This window comes from Capra hircus, chromosome 6 (genome assembly GCF_001704415.2).
Source record: "Capra hircus breed San Clemente chromosome 6, ASM170441v1, whole genome shotgun sequence".
Taxonomy (NCBI): Eukaryota; Metazoa; Chordata; class Mammalia; order Artiodactyla; family Bovidae; genus Capra; species Capra hircus.
The window spans coordinates 98,126,719-98,145,205 of record NC_030813.1 but is presented as its reverse complement, the minus strand read 5'-3'; the positions used below and the strand labels follow the sequence as shown (position 1 = coordinate 98,145,205).

Below are 18,487 nucleotides of genomic sequence, written 5' to 3'. Positions count from 1 at the left end.
AAAAAAAAGATTGCTTTTTAAAAACGGGAGGTCATATTCCAGTTTTTAAGTTTTCTTCTCTGAGGACCTTAATAATTATTCCACAGTGTTGGCCTAACAGCAGTTAAAACACTCTGACCTTGGAAACCTTGAAGGAAATATATTGGATTCTTTGTGTAATCTGTATTAGCCCTTTGCCAGTCTTTGAAAATGACTCAGGTTTTCCATAGCATCGCAGGGTTATCGCGCATGTGCAGCAGGTTGGATCCTGTGCGCTCCTGTCAGTCAGTGCTGAGCACTTGGAAGATTAGTGACTTGGGCTCACGTCAGAGGCCCCCTGCTTACTGGCCATGTGTCTCTCGCTCACTGCTTTAGATTTTTTTTATATTTAACTTTATTGTTAGTCGGAACTTCTTCATGCTATAACTTGATTTGCAAGAGATTAACATGAAAGTTTTACTGCATACCTGACAGCAAAAAATGAGGAGATAAAATTTGATTGTCAAAATACTCTTAATGTTCTTTTCATAGTGAGTATCTGAAGAAATTTTTTTTTTATGGTTATTTAAGACAGAAGAATACGTGCTTGTTTTGAGGTTAGTTTTACAACTGAATAGCAGAGTAAGATGACATGTGAGCAATAAATCTACGTAATTGAAACCAGCATCCTTGAGAATCGGTTCTGCACTCATTTTACTCTGCTCTTGAGCATGCTATCCCTGATTTGAACCTGTTTCGGATTTTTGCCAATGAGAATGGAGTAGTAGGTGAACATTTGCTCTATGCCTTGAAGTAGAGTTAACTCCCTTTGGTAGCTGAGTTGTTGTCTTTATTTCAGATTGCTTTGGCCTTGAACAAAGTGGATGGACCTGATGTGGTAAGAGAAGGCCTGTAAAAATAGCTACCTTCTAAAATTTTGGTCTAGGTCATAAAGAAGAAAATATAATTTAGGAAATTTTTGTCTTACTGCTTTACAATTTAAAAATACTAATTGTAGATATTTTTAATACATGAATAATTCTCATTTGGCAAGAAAAAGGGGTTGGGTCTTAGCAATAATGGCTCTTTGCTTTTCCTCTAATGAGGTTTTTCAAATAAATTTACTCAGTGTAACTTCTTGTGATTAAACTAGCTCTGAATGTTGTTGGTTGGGTCTTTTGTCTTCCTTGTTCCCTAATAACCTTTTGATGCTACGTTCTTCAACCCCGTCTGTCACTGTTTTGTGTACCAAAGGCTCTTAAAGACTCTGACCAAGTAGCGCAGGGTGACGGGGAGGAGAGCCCTGCTGCTGAAGAGCAGCTCTTGGGAGAGGTACTTATTTTTCTCATCTTTAACATGGGGAAAATATGTGGTTTACTTATCTCACAGTGAAACAAGGAAAATTTCTTGGCTGCATGTTCCAGCTTAAAGCTGGCATATATTTTCTTAGAGATACTTAAGATAGGAGTCTGTTTACTAATTTGACAGAAGTACCATCTCTAAGGGCTTCCCTGATGGCTCAGACGGAAGACTCCACCTGCAGTGCAGGAGTCCTGGGTTCAGTCCCTGGGCTGGGAAGATTCCCTGGAGAAAGGCATGGCAACCCACTCCAGTGTTCTTGCTTAGAGAATCCCGTGGACAGAGGAGCCTGGCGGGCTACAATCCACAGGGTCACAAAGAGTCGGACATGACTGAGTGACTAAGCACATACCATCTCTAAAGTCTTCAGTTCTCTGACCTAGTTTCTGGATTATCTGGTTTAAAATTAACAGCTGATGTGAGTATATCAGGATGTCAAACTGAAAAAAGATTTTGTTCCGAAATCCACATTGCATTGCATGCAACATTAATGTTTTTTCTTGGCTTGTTAATATTTAAGGCTCACGATCAGTGGCATAGGCCTCTGAATTAATCTTGAATTTTGAGTCCAAGTAAAGAATCTACCCTGATCTCCTGCATTGTGGGTAGATGGGTGCTTTACCATCTAAGCTACCAGGAAAGCCCAAGTAAAGAATATTTCACTAATAATCTGATTGTTCTGACTCGCTAGAAAATGCATCCTGAGTTATAGTGACCATTTTTATAACTAGATAAAGAGTCCTTGAACACAGAGTTGTATCATTAATTTTTTTCCTTTTTAATCTTATGGGTTTTTTAAACCACTAATAAATAATTCTATAATTTACTTTTCTTGCTTTCTAATTATATTTCTTTCATCTTGGAAAATTAATCAACAGGTTCTTGTTTCTCATCTCATGTTTGACTTTTTCATTGTTCTTTTTGATATGGAGATATCCTGACTATATAAAGTTTCTTAGAGCCTTTTACTAAGTTATAAAAATAATTCCTCTTTAAATTTAGACTATTACAAGATGATTATTATAAATACTTTCCTTAGAATTGGATCTTCAAGCATTTATTTAACTCAAGAATAAAGAGTATGGATAAAATCTTACTAAAAATTTGAACTAATTTTGGGAATACTTAGAATTGTAGGATACATTCAAGAAAGATACTTTGATTCGTATACAGCTGGACTTACTATTTCTATACAAATAGAGAAATGTTTAGAAATCCACTCATGAATTAATAGATATATATATATATATGTAACAAAGCAGTAGTCATCAATATGTGCTTTCAGAATATTTGAAAAAAATGTTTAAGGTGGTCATATCTTCTCCTTAATCCTGATGATGCTATAATTATATAAAATAAAACAGTAGTTTAGACATCAAAGATACACGTTACATAATAAGTTGTGCATATTTTGGCTTTGTGTATGTTTTAGAAGTCCATATATAAGGGTTTATTAGTTTTTTGAAAGCAAATTTGAAAAATCATTAAAAAAAATCATTAAGAGAATAAAAGGATTTTTTGGGTAAATTTGTTAGTTACTATAATCAGATCCGTATCTGATTTATTCCTCGGTGCTTCCCAGGTGGTACAGTGGTGTAAAAATTTGCCTGCTGTTACAGGAGATGCAAGAGACACAAGTTCAGTCCCTGGGTTGGGACGATCCCCTGGAGGAGGAAATGGCAATCCACTCCACTATTCTTGCCTGGAAAATTCCATGGACAGAGGAGCCTGGCAGGCTACAGTCCATGAGGTTACAAAGTTGGACACAACTGAGCTCATCAGTACAATATGAATTAAGTTTTAAAAGTTTATTTCAGTTTTTAAATTCTAAAAGGCTTCTCTTTTGTTAGGGAAGGAATTAAGATTATGGTTATTTTCCTGTAATAGTCAATTTTAACTAAATTTAACATCATTCACAGATGATGCGATACTCTGTGCTACACTAAAATTATCCAGTTCGAAAATGCTCCTGACTTTGAATACTGGGTGCTAAGATTCAAATGTATAGGTAACAGGAGCACAGAAGATAAAATTTTATCTCATGTAAGACAGACATGTTTTTTCTTTTAGTTCCTCTATAATCTGATATATATTATTTTTTGTCTTCTTTTGAACTTTTATGCATTGAAGAGAAAACATTTAAAATATTTGCCAGCAGAAGGCTTCTATTACATTTCTTATCTTCTAAAGAAAGAAGATATTGAATTTATTTTTACTCAGTCTTACAGCTAGTTTCAGAAATTTATAACAGAACTGTGTACATTTTTACCAGACCAGCCTACAGTTCCAGGTATGATTAGTTGAAGTGAACACAAAATCTCTAATTGAATTTGAGTATATTGATAAATAACTGTTTACATTGCATTTATATAAGGACGCCAGGCATTATTTTTTTTCCACAACTGAGTCAGTTACAACCAAAAGACTCTTAAAACTACACCTCTTGGACAGAATTTTTTAGATGTATGGAAGCAAAGTTGCTTTTAAGATCTAAATGTAATGTAATTTAAAACATATTTTGTGTGTCTCAGGCTACTTTTAGTTGAGATATCTAAGAAAAAGATTTTTCAGCTTCAGTATCTTCTGAGCCACCACTGTGAATCTGTACATTTAAGTTTGTCTCACGTTACTTCTGATGACATTGGATTTTATTTTTGATTATCTGATAAGAGTTAATTCTTAAGGATGTCATAGATCTTAGTGTAAACTTGAATCTGAGAGCTTCTCTGGAATAACTTGGCAGGTCATCTAGGCAGTAAGTAATCATATTTAAATCTTGTTTTGCTGGTAAATTATTGTAGTTCCATTCTGGCTAAGTTGCTGCTCTTTCCATCTCTTTAGCAAATTAAAGAGGAAAAACAAGAATCTGAATTTCTACTAACAGCTGGAGGAACATTTAACATCTCTATCAGTGGGGGTAAGTATCTGTTGGTTTTGATATCAAATTTTTTAACCATTTGAAAGCAAATAGTCCTTGAGTTTAAGTCAGAAACATTTTGTCAAACATGTGGTAAAGGTTGAAAAGAAGAACTCAGTTATCATTTAGTACATGTAATCAGTACCTTAAAAATGATGGCATGATCTGATGATACCTATGTGATAAAAACTGTAAAGGATCTTTATTATTGCATTTAAGCAATCTGAAAAATATGTTATTTTACCTGATTTTATTTACATGCACCTCAGTATGTTTCTGTAGATATCAGCAGTTTGTGATAGAGATTAACCTACCAGTAATATTCAGAATTCAACTTTGTGTTTTCTGCTGAATGTGTACTAATAATTGATAGATGTAGTTTTTTTTTTCTTGTAACAAAAACTTTTATTAACTTGAGTGTATTCTTTCTTTATTGCAGATATTGATGGCTTAATTACTCAGGCTTTGCTAACGGGTAACTTTGAGAGTGCTGTTGACCTTTGTTTACATGATAACCGCATGGCTGATGCCATTATATTGGCCATAGCAGGTGGACAAGAACTCTTAGCTCGAACCCAGAAGAAATACTTTGCAAAATCCCAAAGCAAAATTACCAGGGTATGTTATTTTAATAATAAATAATAGCATTTATTTGTAAAAAGCAAAGCACTCATTATAGATAATTAAAATGGAGGAAACAGTGAAGAACAAAAAAACCACCCATAATCCTTTAACCCAGAAATTAGTTATTGTTAACAGGTTAGCATGATTGTCCCAGGTTTTTGTCGTTTACATATATAATTTTTTTAATTAAAATGCTTTTCATATTTTTACTGTGGAAAGATTAGAACATAGAAAATGTTAAACATTTTAATATTTCCTGATTCTTCAGTCAGATTGGTACATAACCTTTTGTATACCTCTCTGCGTGTTTGTAGAATTTTTAAAAACAGAATCAAGATTCTAGAAGTACATATGTGTGTTGTTTTACTTATAGACATTGTCACTTACATTGTAATCATTTTCCCATATCATTGAAGCTTCTTACAAAAAATTTTAATTGCCCTGTAATATTCTATAGGAGGGCTATATCATTTCCCTTATTTTGAGATGTTTAGTAGTTTCTTATATTTTCCTAATATAGTTAAGACAGTGATAAACATCCTTATTTTGCCTAAAGATTTGTACAAATTTCTAATTGTTTAATGAAGCTGAGGTCCTCGGAAAGGAATTTCTGGTGCAGAGGATCTGTAGATTTTTAAGCCCCCTGCTCGACGATATTCGATTTCTTCCCATGAAAGTTGCCCCAGCGCTCAGTCCCACCAGCCTGGGTTGCCATTCGTCTCCAGGCTTGTGTCGTGTTGGTCCCGCCTCATCCACTTTCTGCCCCACTGGCTGCCTTTCAGTTCCTCACACAGCCTAATCCTTTTCTCTCCCAGGACTTTGCCCCTAGTACTTTCTTGGTCAGGAATGTTTTTTAACACCGTATATAGTTTTCCTTCTCAGCCTTTTGTAAAATAGGCTACTGTGATTTTTTTTTTTATGAGAGAAAATTATATGGCTTTTTTTTTTAATGTCAGTTGGCTTAAGGATGTACTTTGCTGTTCTTTTTTTTTTGCATGAAATACTGTCAATAGTAGTTTGAAAGATGTGATTGATTGGCCAGAGTTAATTTTTATTAGTATACCAAAGGCTTTTAATTGTCCCTTGGTTTTCCTTCCCCAAGCTAATCATGGCAGTAGTGATGAAGAACTGGAAAGAGATTGTTGAGTCTTGTGATCTTAAAAATTGGAGAGAGGCGTTAGCTGCAGTGTTGACTTATGCTAAAGCAGATGAATTTTCCACCCTTTGTGGTAAGAAAATGAATTTTATATGACATACATGGCATGATACATTGTAAGTAAAATTAGTGACAGATTTTATTTAGAAATTTTTGTAAACCTACTACTAATCACAGAATAAGCAAATGAAGTTCTCGTTTGAATGCTTTTCGCAGAAGTATTGACTGCGTTGTTTCTCCATAACTTCTAGTCATTTTTTAAAATATTGTTTAATGATTTTGATTTCACACAGACCAAACTGAGACTCTTGCATTTGCTACTTACTAACTGTATGAACTAGGAAAAATTCATTTCTAAGCCTTAGTCTATTCATATGTAAAATGGCACATAATCAGCCCTCTGTTAATAAGTGTTAGCTTGATAAAATAAGTAGAAATTACTGTTAAAGGCCATGACTAAACTCTCATAACTCAGACATAATGTTTATTATATGCAAGAACAGAAGCTTTAGGCTGCTGGTATAAAAATGAATAACCGTGAAAGTATTATGAGAATAGAAAAATTATAAGGTATTAACTTTATTATTATAAATAATTCAGCATAGTCCTACTTACTGATATTTATGCCAAATGTGCCATAGTTTAGTCCACTGCTTACAAAAGCATCTGGACAAGATAAAATGCAGTTAAATGTTCATTAGGATTTTTCTGTTCAAATATTGTTCCCACTTTTAATTTTTTCTAATGTAATAAGGAGAAATTTATTCTATGGCTAGGTATAGAATCTTGTAAAATTGTATATAATTTGTCACACCACTTAGTATTTACTGAATATTTACATGACAGTGATTTTATTTCTGCCTGCTATTCAATGGTTATAAAGTTTGATCCATACCTCTGAAAATATTACTGGGCAGCTCATGACCTCATACACAGAGTGCCTTATGTATAAACTTATTTGTTTTCCTCTACAGATCTTCTGGGAACCAGACTTGAAAGTGAAGGTGATAGCCTCCTGCAGACTCAGGCCTGTCTCTGCTACATTTGCGCAGGGAATGTGGAGAAACTAGTTGCATGTTGGACTAAAGCCCAAGATGGTAGCAGTCCTTTGTCCCTCCAGGTTAGTATCTTTGAAACAAAAGGTGCTTCCTCTAGTGCTGTCTTTCACCCTCCTTATATTCTAGAGACTGATTTGTTCCAGGTGTTCATTGCTTTCACCCTACTTAATTACGCTTTAGTTCTTTGGCTGGATAATTATGTGTATTTACTGCTGTATTTGGAAAGGCAACCTTTGAGATGATGGCATAGTGAAGTGGGAATACAGCTGTTTATGAGGACGAAATTGGAATATGATAGTGAGGAAAGTAAGTGGCAGGAGCATGGGGACAGCCAGTTTCCCTCTTTTCCCCATGCTCCTCCTCTGCCTCCAGGGATCCTGTTTGCCTTGGGCCAGGAAACCCAATGGGGTCAGGAGTGGGAGGAGTCCTCCGTACCAGCAGACAGTCTTCACGGTTCAGGAGAAATGAGTGTAAGAGATCAACGGAATCCCATGTAGCACTATTACACGGCAAGAGAGAAAGTAAAAAATCTGGGGACTATGGTCAGGTGCTGAGTACTGTATATTTTACCCCCTAAGCATTTAGTCAGCAGAGTCTCAAGAAATCTCAGTCTGTGTTTTCTCTCAGCAAAGATTTTCTCAGTAGGCTTGTGGCTTTAAAGATCACTACTGAAACCAAAAGTCTTATAGGAATCAAGGTTTTTCCTTGTAAGTGCTTCTGAGAGAAAACGCTTTTTTTCCCACAATTCAAGGTTGGATTGGTGTACTTATGAAGGGCAGTTGGATATTCTTGTACCTTATACCTGATGCATAGCTCTCCATTGTTGAAATGGGTATTGAAGACCAATACGAGAAACTTTGAGTTTGAAATACTAAGCCCATTTGGAGGTCAACTCATCGTACTACTATTTTTATAGTATAATATTTTCTCTTCTACCTCCTGGGGCCCAGTTTCTGCCTTAGGAATGTGCCTGTCTTTTTCACTTTGGATACTTGCCTGTTTTAACTCACAAAACAAGTATCTGGCAGTTGAAGGATGTTTAGGAGAAGATGGTAACCTGTGCTTTAACCATGTGTAGAAGACCTTCCTCCTTGCTTTTCTAGTTACCTAAATGACGGTCCACTCTTCTAGAGCTTTAAAATGTCGGTGATAATGAACACTTTGCTTTTGGTAGGCTTTGGAGCTCTTCATAACCCCTTGTCTTTTCCTGCTTCCCCTCAGTATACATCTTGGTATCATTGTCCAGTTCTCCTTCACTCCCCCTTCTTTTTCTCACTCAGGATCTGATTGAGAAAGTTGTCATCCTGCGAAAAGCTGTACAGCTCACCCAAGCCATGGACACTGACACTGTAGGAGCTCTTCTGGCTGAGAAAATGAGTCAGTATGCCAGCTTGCTGGCAGCCCAGGGCAGCATTGCTGCAGCCTTGGCCTTTCTTCCTGAAAACACCAACCAGGTAATTAGAACTGGCCATTTTTCTTCTTTCAATGTATGAGTAAGGTGAGTTCAGTAGATAGCACACAGCATTAAACATAAATGTATTAGTTGGAGCAGTTGAGTTTCTATCACTTAACTATTGGTGAATATTATTGACGTGTCTTCAGGGTTAATTTTAGGTGTATGCAGGCTATGTCAGAGATAGTCTTCTTCCCTTTGTACTGAAGGGCATAGTATTTGAAGAAAATGAATAGGAAAAGAACCAGTTTTTTATTTCTTAAGCCAAACGCTGATTCTGTGCATAAGATTATTTGTAGGTGTCTTCTGTGTTGAAAAGCTATAAATGTTAATACTTAACCAAACTGGGATTGTGATTTTAAAATCCCCACAAATGACACTCCAGGTAATAATGTATTCATTCACTCTGTACGCTCTTTCAGTCTGGTGCTGTCTGTAAGCAAGTATATTTTTAAAGTATCCAAGGCAGAGAACACTACATTACACACATAATTTAGTGTCCTAATTTGGTGTGAAATGACTCAGCCTTGTTCATATGTGTTCATTTCAGTTATTCATTTCTTATTGTTCATTTCAGTTCAGCAAGTGACTGAATATGTAGTGATGATTAAGATTGCCAAAATCCTTTCCCTGCGGGAGTTTCCAGACTCACAAGTGACTCTGCATTGTATATCTGCTAGAGCTTAATTTTGAGCCTTTTCTTATTTCTGATCTTTTTATTCTAAACTTCATTCAGTTTTTGACAAATTTTTTAGTTGTTTTCAGTATTTTGTCTGTTCTAGGGCATATCAGTACATTTCATTGAGTAAAAATACTTATACCTAGCTCACATCTTTCTTAATTGTTAGTGAGAACATTAAGTGGAGTAGAAACAAAGTCTTTATAATGACTTTGGATGAATAGTTTTATAGGATTTTCTACTTAATAGAGTCTCACTATTATATTGAGGTCTAAGACCCTTAATCTTAAGACTTTCTCTTAAGACCTTTAGATCTTCTAGCCTGAGAATTAAACTCTTCATTCTTAATACTGTTTATAGTCATATACATTTTCTATACATTATTCTTCGTGCTTTTCTTTGGACTTTTAAAGAGCTTTCTTTGTGTAACAATTTTAATTTTGACATTACTTCCTACTATATATATCAGTATACCCTAAGTATTTTCTGGAGAATATTTTCTGAGACTTTGTAATACCATTATGGTATAGTTCTTCTCCATAAAAGACTACCAAAGGATACCCATAGAGTTTAAGTGATATCTTTAAACCTTTAATGAATTTATAGAAATGTATAATTTTTATAGATACTAAAATGAAGTATTGCTAAAACATTTAACATATGTATATGGTCAGCTCATACTTACTCTAGATCAATTGTAGATCTATGTGAGCTGCCCTGAATTTAACATCTGAGTCTTAATTTATTTCAAGCATCTCTCTTTTAATTAATTTTCATCTCTTTCATAGATCACCATTTTTTTCCATGACTGTCTTTAGTAGTTGATTCTCTTTTGGAACCTTTTTTTCCCTACAGAGAAACAAAATTGTATTTTTTCCAACTTTTGTGCTTTTGTGGTTTATGAGTGTTACTCATCTGTCACTACAAGAAGACAACACACGAGCGGCGATGATGAGTAACATCAGTCTTGGGTACTGCCATGCGACGGGCGTGACTCAAATGCCTCCCTCAGTTAAATGACAGGTTACAGTGTGTATAGTGGACCTTTGGTGCCAGTCTTGAATATTGGAAACCGTGATGTCAAACCCTAATGTGCCAGAGCCTGTGGTGTAATACACAGCATGTGAACAAAAATCAAATGGATGATCATGCTTACTTTAAGATCAATATGTCATATATAGTTGGGTGAACTCTGTAATAATTTGCTTGGCTTTCTTCCATTGCTTCTTATAGCCAAATATTGTGCAGCTTCGAGACAGACTTTGTAGAGCACAAGGAGATCCAATACCAGGACAACAGGAATCACCCAAAATTCCTTATGAGAGGCATCAAGTGCCCAAGAGCAGGCCTGGACCTGTTGCTGGCCACGCACAGATGCCAAGAGTTCCAGCTCAACAATATTATCCCCATGTGAGTGATGCGGTCCAGACTAAGTAGGAATGTTTATGTATGTCACATTGGTGGTTTTAGTTTGTTCGGGAAAAGGCCTGTGATGAAACTATAGACAACATAGTGTTTTAATGGTTACAGTTTTTCTATCCTTGAAAGTAGCATTTATGATCCATTTTTTAAAACTATCCCTCTAATCTAGTCAAATAATTGATAAATTAGATATAATTAATTTAAGCTAGGGAGATTTCTTATTTCTCCATCACTCAAACATATTGCACATGTACATCTGAAATTTTTACAATTTGATTCATCTAACAAACTCTAAGTAAAGTGGGAACGATTTTGTGGGTGACTTGGTTACTTTCTTTTAAAACATTTTTAGAAAATAGTCTTTTTTAAAGGTATATTTTCTGAGTCACTAGTGTGGGTGTTCTGTGTCTTCGTTATCAGCACAATAGAGTATGCAGAATCCAAGTTGTTTTTTTTAACAACTTGTAAAGAGAAAAGCGATGACCAAAGGTTTGTGAAGTTGTAGGTCATGGGCAGTGTGAAGTGTTTATTAATTAACTCACTTATTTCTTAAATAAAAATTAGCAAATGGTTAGTGGTATAAAATGGGGCCTCTTATTATCTTTTGCTATTCCATGTAGAAACTTGTATTTCCAGGCCAGATAACCTTCATGTTCTTAAATAAAATTTATTTTCATAAGTAATAAATAGTCTTGATTTTATAACAAAGTTAGCAGGTACTCTGCCCATTTTAAAATAGAACAGATTGCTAGTAGAATTGATGGAGTCATTTTTACATTTTGTTGTAGCAGAAGTAAGCATAAAACTGTAAAAACTGAAAAAGATTCATGCTTTTTTGTCAGTTATGCTTTTGCTTGGTACTTAATCAAGATTGGTTACATTTGAATATAATTATAACTATCTGTACTACTCTGCTTTGATTTTTTTTGATTCATTTGACAAATACAAATCTAAGCGCCTGCGTGTATTCTCCCTGTTGAGGGTGTGTTGGTAGGCAAAACAACAAATTCCCCACTCTCACTGCTAGTCTTAGAAAGCCTGTAACATAGGGAGGGCATGTCAGGTGATGGCTGGGAAGCTGAGAGGTGGTGGAGAAGCCAGTCACTAATCAGGATTTTAAGACATCAATTTGTCAGCTAGGTAATAGTTAACAGGATTAGAACTCCTCAGCTCAGCACCTTGAGTTCAACCTCTGAGGGCACTGAAGTAAGGCATTATCTTCTTTGGGAGAACACAAGTTTACTCCCTGAATCCTCAAGTTTCTCTCTCAGGGAAAATATGGAAACCTTAAAAGACTTTTGTTATACTTTGACCTAGTGGTCCGCTACTTTAAGAAAAGGAAAACAAGTTCAGTCATAAACTAAGAGTAGTTTTTCTTGATTAAAGCTTATGGTGTGCTGAATGAGGGCAGTGGCTTGTGGTTTTATTTTTTTTTTTTTTTTTTCGACAGCCCCGGGGTCTCCCGGGCTCGCTTCTCCACCAGGCTGCCTGGGCGCGGGCCCCTTTCTCTCCCGGCTTGTGGTTTTAAAGGCAGGCTTACAAGCAGGAGTAAAAGGATGAAAGGGAAGCCAGATCAGGAGTTCTGACTGCGACCAGCACACCTTGGCTATTAATTGTTGATGTGATTGAGTTTCTACAAAGATTTACTTGACAAAAATTATTTTGATGGCTTTAAAAATTGATTTGGAAAGCCTCTGGACTCCAGGGTATAAGCAACACGGTGCAGTGTAGTGAACACTGGCTGGGAGTCAGGAGATGTGGAATCAGCCCTAGCTCCATCACCCCAAGTTGTCTGGACCTCAGCCAGCCCCTTCATTTCCCTGGGCCTTGTTTTTATCTCCATGGTAAATGGTGGGAATTAGATGAGATGATCTTTAATATTCTCCGATTGTATGACTCTAAGCCTCATACAGAACTAACATGATTTTTGTAGCTCTAATGAAGTCCTGAAAAGGGAAGCATACAGCAGCAATATGTCCACAGATACAATCGTAGCATGAATACAATTACAGCTTCAAAAATCACTTTTTTCCTCAATAACTGCCCACTCCCAACCCCCCGGAATGTCTTCTTTCTTTGCCTACTTACAGAACGTACCTTTCCCCACGTACTCCTGACACTTGAATGGCATTGTTCTCTGCGCTCTGATTTCGTTTTCGTATTGATTTTTCTGCTGTCTCCCTCTGCCTGTCCTCTTCAGACTGTGTTTTCTTTTGGAATCCCAGCTGCCCTGAAACCAGTTGCCTGGCTAGTGTGTGCTGCCGCCTCACTGCTTTCTCGCTTTGCGTCTGGCTGTTAGTGCCTTCGGGGATTTTTTTTTTCTTCTTCTTTTAACATTTTCATTTTTTTATGTTCTGTGATTGGTATTTCTTTGTTCAATTCAGGTTAGAATTGCCCCCACTGTCACTACCTGGAGTAACAAAACTCCTACCGCCCTTCCCAGCCATCCACCTGCAGCCTCTCCCTCTGACACACAGGTATATCCTTCATTATCCCTCTTTGAGCAGAGTTCTGCTCACCTGAATATGTATGTAGTTATGTATCTTCTACCCACCTCCCTTGAGTTTCCCACCCCCATCTGTTTGTCTGCTTATTGCATTTTAGTGCTTTTGGGAGGCAAGAAACAGGTTTTTTTTTTTGTTTTTTTGTTTGTTTGTTTGTTTGTTTTGTTTTTAGCACAACTTGAACTAGAAAAACATCAACCAGGGTTCTATCAATGGTTTAAATCTAATTTCACTGAAGGTTTTTTTCCCTTTCCTGTTCTTCTTCTTTTCTTTTTTTCCCCCTGTTTTTAGCATTGCAAAGAAGAAAAAAAAAATTCCCGTGTGGCATGTATACTTACTTCCCAAAGCATTAGATACCGATGGAATTTAGTAGAGATGGAAAATCCTAGTGACTTTTTATAAATATCATCGATACTATTTGATGAGGCTGTTAGCATCTCTTGCCATTCATCACTGTTATTACTTTGGACCTGTCTAATCTTTAAATCAAGTAGAATGTGTTGCTCAGAAAACATCAGTATGCATAGAATGTAACTGTTTTTTTACATAAGATTTTTTTAAAATTTCATTTCAGAGATTATAAATCCGTCTGGTAAGATTCTTGGTTCCGAAGGTAATCTTCCTTTTTACCATATTCTCATTGCCTAGGGAGAAAATCCTCCACCTCCAGGCTTCGTAATGCATGGAAATGTTAGTCAGAATGTTGCCGCCGCTCAGCTTCCCACATCTCCAGGTCACATGCACACCCAGGTACCACCTTATCCACAGCCACAGCGTAAGTAGCGTGACCCCGAAGTCCTGTCACAGCAGTATGTCTTCTCCAGAGTAGTGACTGTTTACCTTGGAGTTCCAAAGCCGCGATCAAACCAGTTTTAACAAGTGAAGAAAGAGCCATTCAGTGTAGGACTTGAGTCCTTGATGTAGAGCAACACGTTCTGAACCAACGTGCTGGGAAACAGCGCCCATGTCACTGCGTTCAGAACAGTGGGTGCCCCCCCACCTGCCCCATTCCTGAGCCTGCTAGAGAGTCAGTCGTTCCATGATTTTGGCATTAAAAAAATAGAATTTTGGAAATTACTTGGTGACATATACTTTTCCTTTAGTCAAGATGATGCAAACCACTTTTGGAAAAATGGCTCCAAGGGATGTTTCTTGTGGTTACCTTCCATTTATTTTTGTTTTTTAAAGGGATAGACCATATTTTAGAGCAGTTGTAGATTCACAGCAAAACTGAGTGGAAAGTCCAGAAAGTTTCAATATGCCTCCTGCCTCCGTGCACAACCTCCCCCACCCAGACATCCTGCACCACGGTGGCGTGCTGTTAGAGTCAGCGAGCCTCCGCTGACAATCATTAGTGCCCAGTGTAGTTTACTTCAGTAGTTCACCTTTTGGCCTTGCATGTTCTATGAATTTCCACAAACGTATAAGAATGATGTTTCTTCATTGGCTTTCTTTTTTTTTTTTAAGAAACTATTTATACTTGGAAGGGAAAACATCATCACTATTTTAAAATTTAAACAAAAATGAAAATCTCAAAAGGAGAAAATTATATGACCAACTACTATAAAACATGAACATATTGCCTAGCAAAAACGGATCTTAATGAGCCTGTTCTGTGCTAATATGATGTATGTTCCTACTTAACATGAATACAGATTTGATACAGCTTTTCACTCAGTGCTCAGTGTGAAAGTGCTGTCTTCAGAGTAGGCTGAGCAGAGTTCTAGTAGGTTCCTTCTGTGGAGGTTCACATTCTGGGCCTGGTCCCTCAAAAGGGTAATGGTATCTTGAGTTCCAGTCTTTGTATTAAAACATCAATTGACTGCCTGATTCCTTACTAACCAACTTTGTATACTGTAAGAAATATAGTTGTCAGGGATCATAGAGTGTTGCCTGTTAATCTGGAACTGTGCTCAAGCCCGGAGTGTGAGTAGCTCATGATTTTACTAGATGTTGGCGAAGGTATCTGGTTCACAGCAGTCATGCTCACCCTGCAGTTGTTTTGGTGGGAGTGATCTTGAGTGGCCACCAAGGTTCCTTAACTTGCACAGTAAAGAGGAGTGTGCTTAGGATGTATCATTCCTGCATGGCTCCATCTGGTGGCTAGTAGATGTCACTGCAGGAATAGAAGTCCTAGAAAAAGGTCAGTCCTTTGATTTTCACAGCCAGCAGCAATCTGGAAACGGCAAGGTTCAAATATTGGGTCCAGTGACTTTTGATATAGTTAGGGCAGCTGGAGTATCAAAAGCATGACATTATTTTAAGTGGGTAATGTTTGGTTGTGACTTACTGTTACTAGAAGAATTGGAAATTTCCATAGAGTGAGTTCACTTGGATTTTCCATTGCTGTCTGATTAAATTTGTCACTAATTAAAATTTCTGTTTCTTCTCCTTGGTGTAGCTTATCAACCCGCCCAGCAGTATTCCTTCGGAACAGGGGGGTCAGCAATGTATCGACCTCAGCAGCCTGTTGCTCCTTCCACCTCAAACGCTTACCCTAACACCCCTTACATTCCTTCTGCTTCTTCCTACTCTGGGCAGTCCCAGCTGTACCCAGCACAGCACCAGGCCTCTCCACCCACCTCCAGCCCTGCCGCCTCTTTCCCTCCTCCCCCTCCCTCTGGAGCTTCCTTCCAGCATGGCGGGCCGGGAGCTCCACCAGCATCTTCAGCTTATGCACTGCCTCCTGGAACAACAGGTACACTGCCTGCTGCCAGTGAGCTGCCTGCATCCCAAAGAACAGGTCTGCGCTTGAAAGGGGTTTGGTTTGGCTCCCCCCTACTTTGTTATTTCGTGATCACATGGGTGGATGGAAGGGGATTATTTAAAACTGTAAACTGGCTAACGTGAGGTATTGATTGAATTTTACAACAGAGTCTATAACTATTTCTCAAAATCTGATTTTCCCATAATAAACTTTAGTTGCTAAGCAAGGAAAGCTTGAGTGCCTTAAAAGAGTAAAGAGTATATAATCTGCCGTTGAATTTAAAATAAGCGGTAAGAAATTAGTTGGCAAGAGACATGCTGGTTGGAGTTAAATTTAACTGACACTAATTTCTTTACCAGAGTAGACCTGCGCTCTTGTGTTCTTCCTGAACTTTCCATTTTTAAAATTATTTGTGCCTTAAATTCATTCATAGAGACTAAATAATGCAGCTATACACATTGTGTAATTTTGTTTGTAAAGGTGAGGAAGGATCTCAACATGTGTACTGAAAGGAAACAAGCAAAGAATGCAACTCTTGACAGAGAATCTCTAGGTCAGCAGAAAGTCAGTATACATCAATCAGTACAGGGATTCTCCATTAGGACAGTTTTACCCTCTCAAACACTTTAGAAATTTCTAGGTAGTTTACTTGTTGTTAGCAGTCAAGTTCTGCCTAAAATTTTCTAATTAAAATCATAATTTTAAATTATTTTGGGGGGCTCCCCTGGTGGCTCAGATGGTAAAGCATCTGCCTGCAATGCGGGAGACCTGGGTTCGATCCCTGGGTCAGGAAGATCCCCTGGAGAAGGAATGGCAATCCACTCCAGTACTCTTGCCTGGACAATTCCATGGACGGAGGAGCCTGGTAGGCTACAGTCCATGGGATTGCAAAGAGTCAGACATGACTGAGCGTAAGACAGCAGAAAGTCAGTATACATCAGTACAGGGATTCTCCATTAGGACAGTTCTACCCTCTCAAGCATTTTAGAAATTTCTAGGCAGTTTACTTATTGTTAGCAGTCAAGTTCTGCCTGAAATTTTCTAATTAAAATCATAATTTTAAATTATTTTTATAGTGAAATACCCAAATTCTTTTTTATCTCTCACATTGCAATTAAAGCATTATATTCATTTTTCAGAAGTAGGTAACATTATCTGATCTTCATATTAGAATTGTAAAAGGGGCCTATAAAGTATGTATTATAAAAAAAGATCAGTTAATTGGGATTAAGAACCGCTAACATACTAAAGAATGCAGGCTTCGGAGTCAGACTTCCTGTGTGTGTATCCCAGCTTCACTCTTTTCTAATAGTTACGTGATCTTGAATAAGTTACTTAATGTTAAACCTCAGTTTCCTCATAATAAGAGTGGTACATACTCATAAGCTTATTATGCAAAGGATTGAGTGCATTAATACATTGAAAACGTTTATGGACAGTGACCACAGAGTGAGTTAGCTGTGATTACGCAAAACCTCACTCACAGTTAGAGCTCTGTGCCTTTTGGTAACTGAAATTAGTTTCCCTTGCTGATTATAGTTGACGGCTTTGAACTAGAAGGACAAAGCAGGAGTGAGTCTTGCTGTCGGATACCAAAGTTGCTCCTGGAAGTCCAGTATAAATTTTCTCTCTCTTTATCTGCTAAGCAGTAGCTTTAATAACTGAAAACACTTATCATATAATAAGATTTAAGGAAGTACTTTTTTTCTTGAAGTCTTATGGATCCAGAATTATACACGTTATCTCTTTCTCTCTTTTTTGGTATATATTCAAACTACCAAAAAATCATACAATATGTATCACCCTTTACTGCACAAATAAAATTTATATAATTTTCAGTACAGAACATTCAGGTTGATATTTAGAGAGGAGTGTTAGTTCAGTTGTAAAGTTCAAAAAAAATATTAAACCTGGATGAGTGAAAACAGTATTCATTCTGAATGGTTGCATAATAATAGATTGAGTGAAAGATAGATTTAAGTAAATCCTCAAGTAAGGAAGTAGTGCAGAGAAGTGGGGAATCAAACTGTCATTTATTGAACATACACTGGACATGTACCAGTGCTTTAGTTCTCATAGCCATGAGAAATAGGAATAATTATTTTTTTTTTTAATTGACACGAGGAAGCTTGAGTTTCCTAGGGTTACATAACGTTCTCATGATGGCATGGTCATGGTCTTCAAGTTGAGGTGCAAACCCAGGTCTCAGTCTCCAGAGCCTGTGTTCATTCTTCACCAGATGGTCTCGTGGCACAGTGATAAAGAACCCACCTGTCAGTGCAAGAGAAGCAGGTTCAGTCCCCGGGTCAGGAAGATTCCCTGGAGTAGGAAATGGCAACCCGCCCCAGTACTCTTGGACCCTGTGAGTCCATAGGGTCGCAAAGAGTCAGACACAACTGTGGAAAGTTCTGAAAGAGATGGCAGGGTACAGTCCATCAAGTCTCAAAGAGGCAGATAAGACTGAGCAACTGGGCACGCACTAGTCCTGATGGAAGAGACTGAAATAGCTATCAGTGTTGGAATTACAGGAACATCTAGCATCACTGTTTTTAAGTATTTGTTACCTCATCATCTAAATTAACTATTTGCATGGGTATTTTTTCCCTCCTTGGGCTGAAGTGTGTTCAGCCATATAATAAAGTACTTGCTT

General features: G+C 37.3%; 1 protein-coding gene across 16 annotated transcripts in view; it reads left to right on the top strand.

Moving 5' to 3' along the window:
* The window catches only part of SEC31A (SEC31 homolog A, COPII coat complex component), a 59,420-nt gene that overhangs the window by 27,457 nt on the left and 13,476 nt on the right, over positions 1-18,487 (top strand). For 6 of the 16 annotated variants that reach the window (XM_018049655.1, XM_018049651.1, XM_018049652.1 and 3 more), the window contains exons 13-22: positions 818-856; positions 1,213-1,290; positions 4,159-4,234; positions 4,674-4,852; positions 5,961-6,087; positions 6,989-7,134; positions 8,353-8,526; positions 10,438-10,614; positions 13,779-13,905; positions 15,532-15,873. In XM_018049655.1, the coding sequence (XP_017905144.1) occupies positions 818-856; positions 1,213-1,290; positions 4,159-4,234; positions 4,674-4,852; positions 5,961-6,087; positions 6,989-7,134; positions 8,353-8,526; positions 10,438-10,614; positions 13,779-13,905; positions 15,532-15,873 (1,465 nt within the window). The remainder of the gene's footprint in view (positions 1-817; positions 857-1,212; positions 1,291-4,158; positions 4,235-4,673; positions 4,853-5,960; positions 6,088-6,988; positions 7,135-8,352; positions 8,527-10,437; positions 10,615-13,778; positions 13,906-15,531; positions 15,874-18,487) is intronic. The other 10 variants (XM_018049664.1, XM_018049658.1, XM_018049656.1 and 7 more) reach the window with 6 other exon arrangements.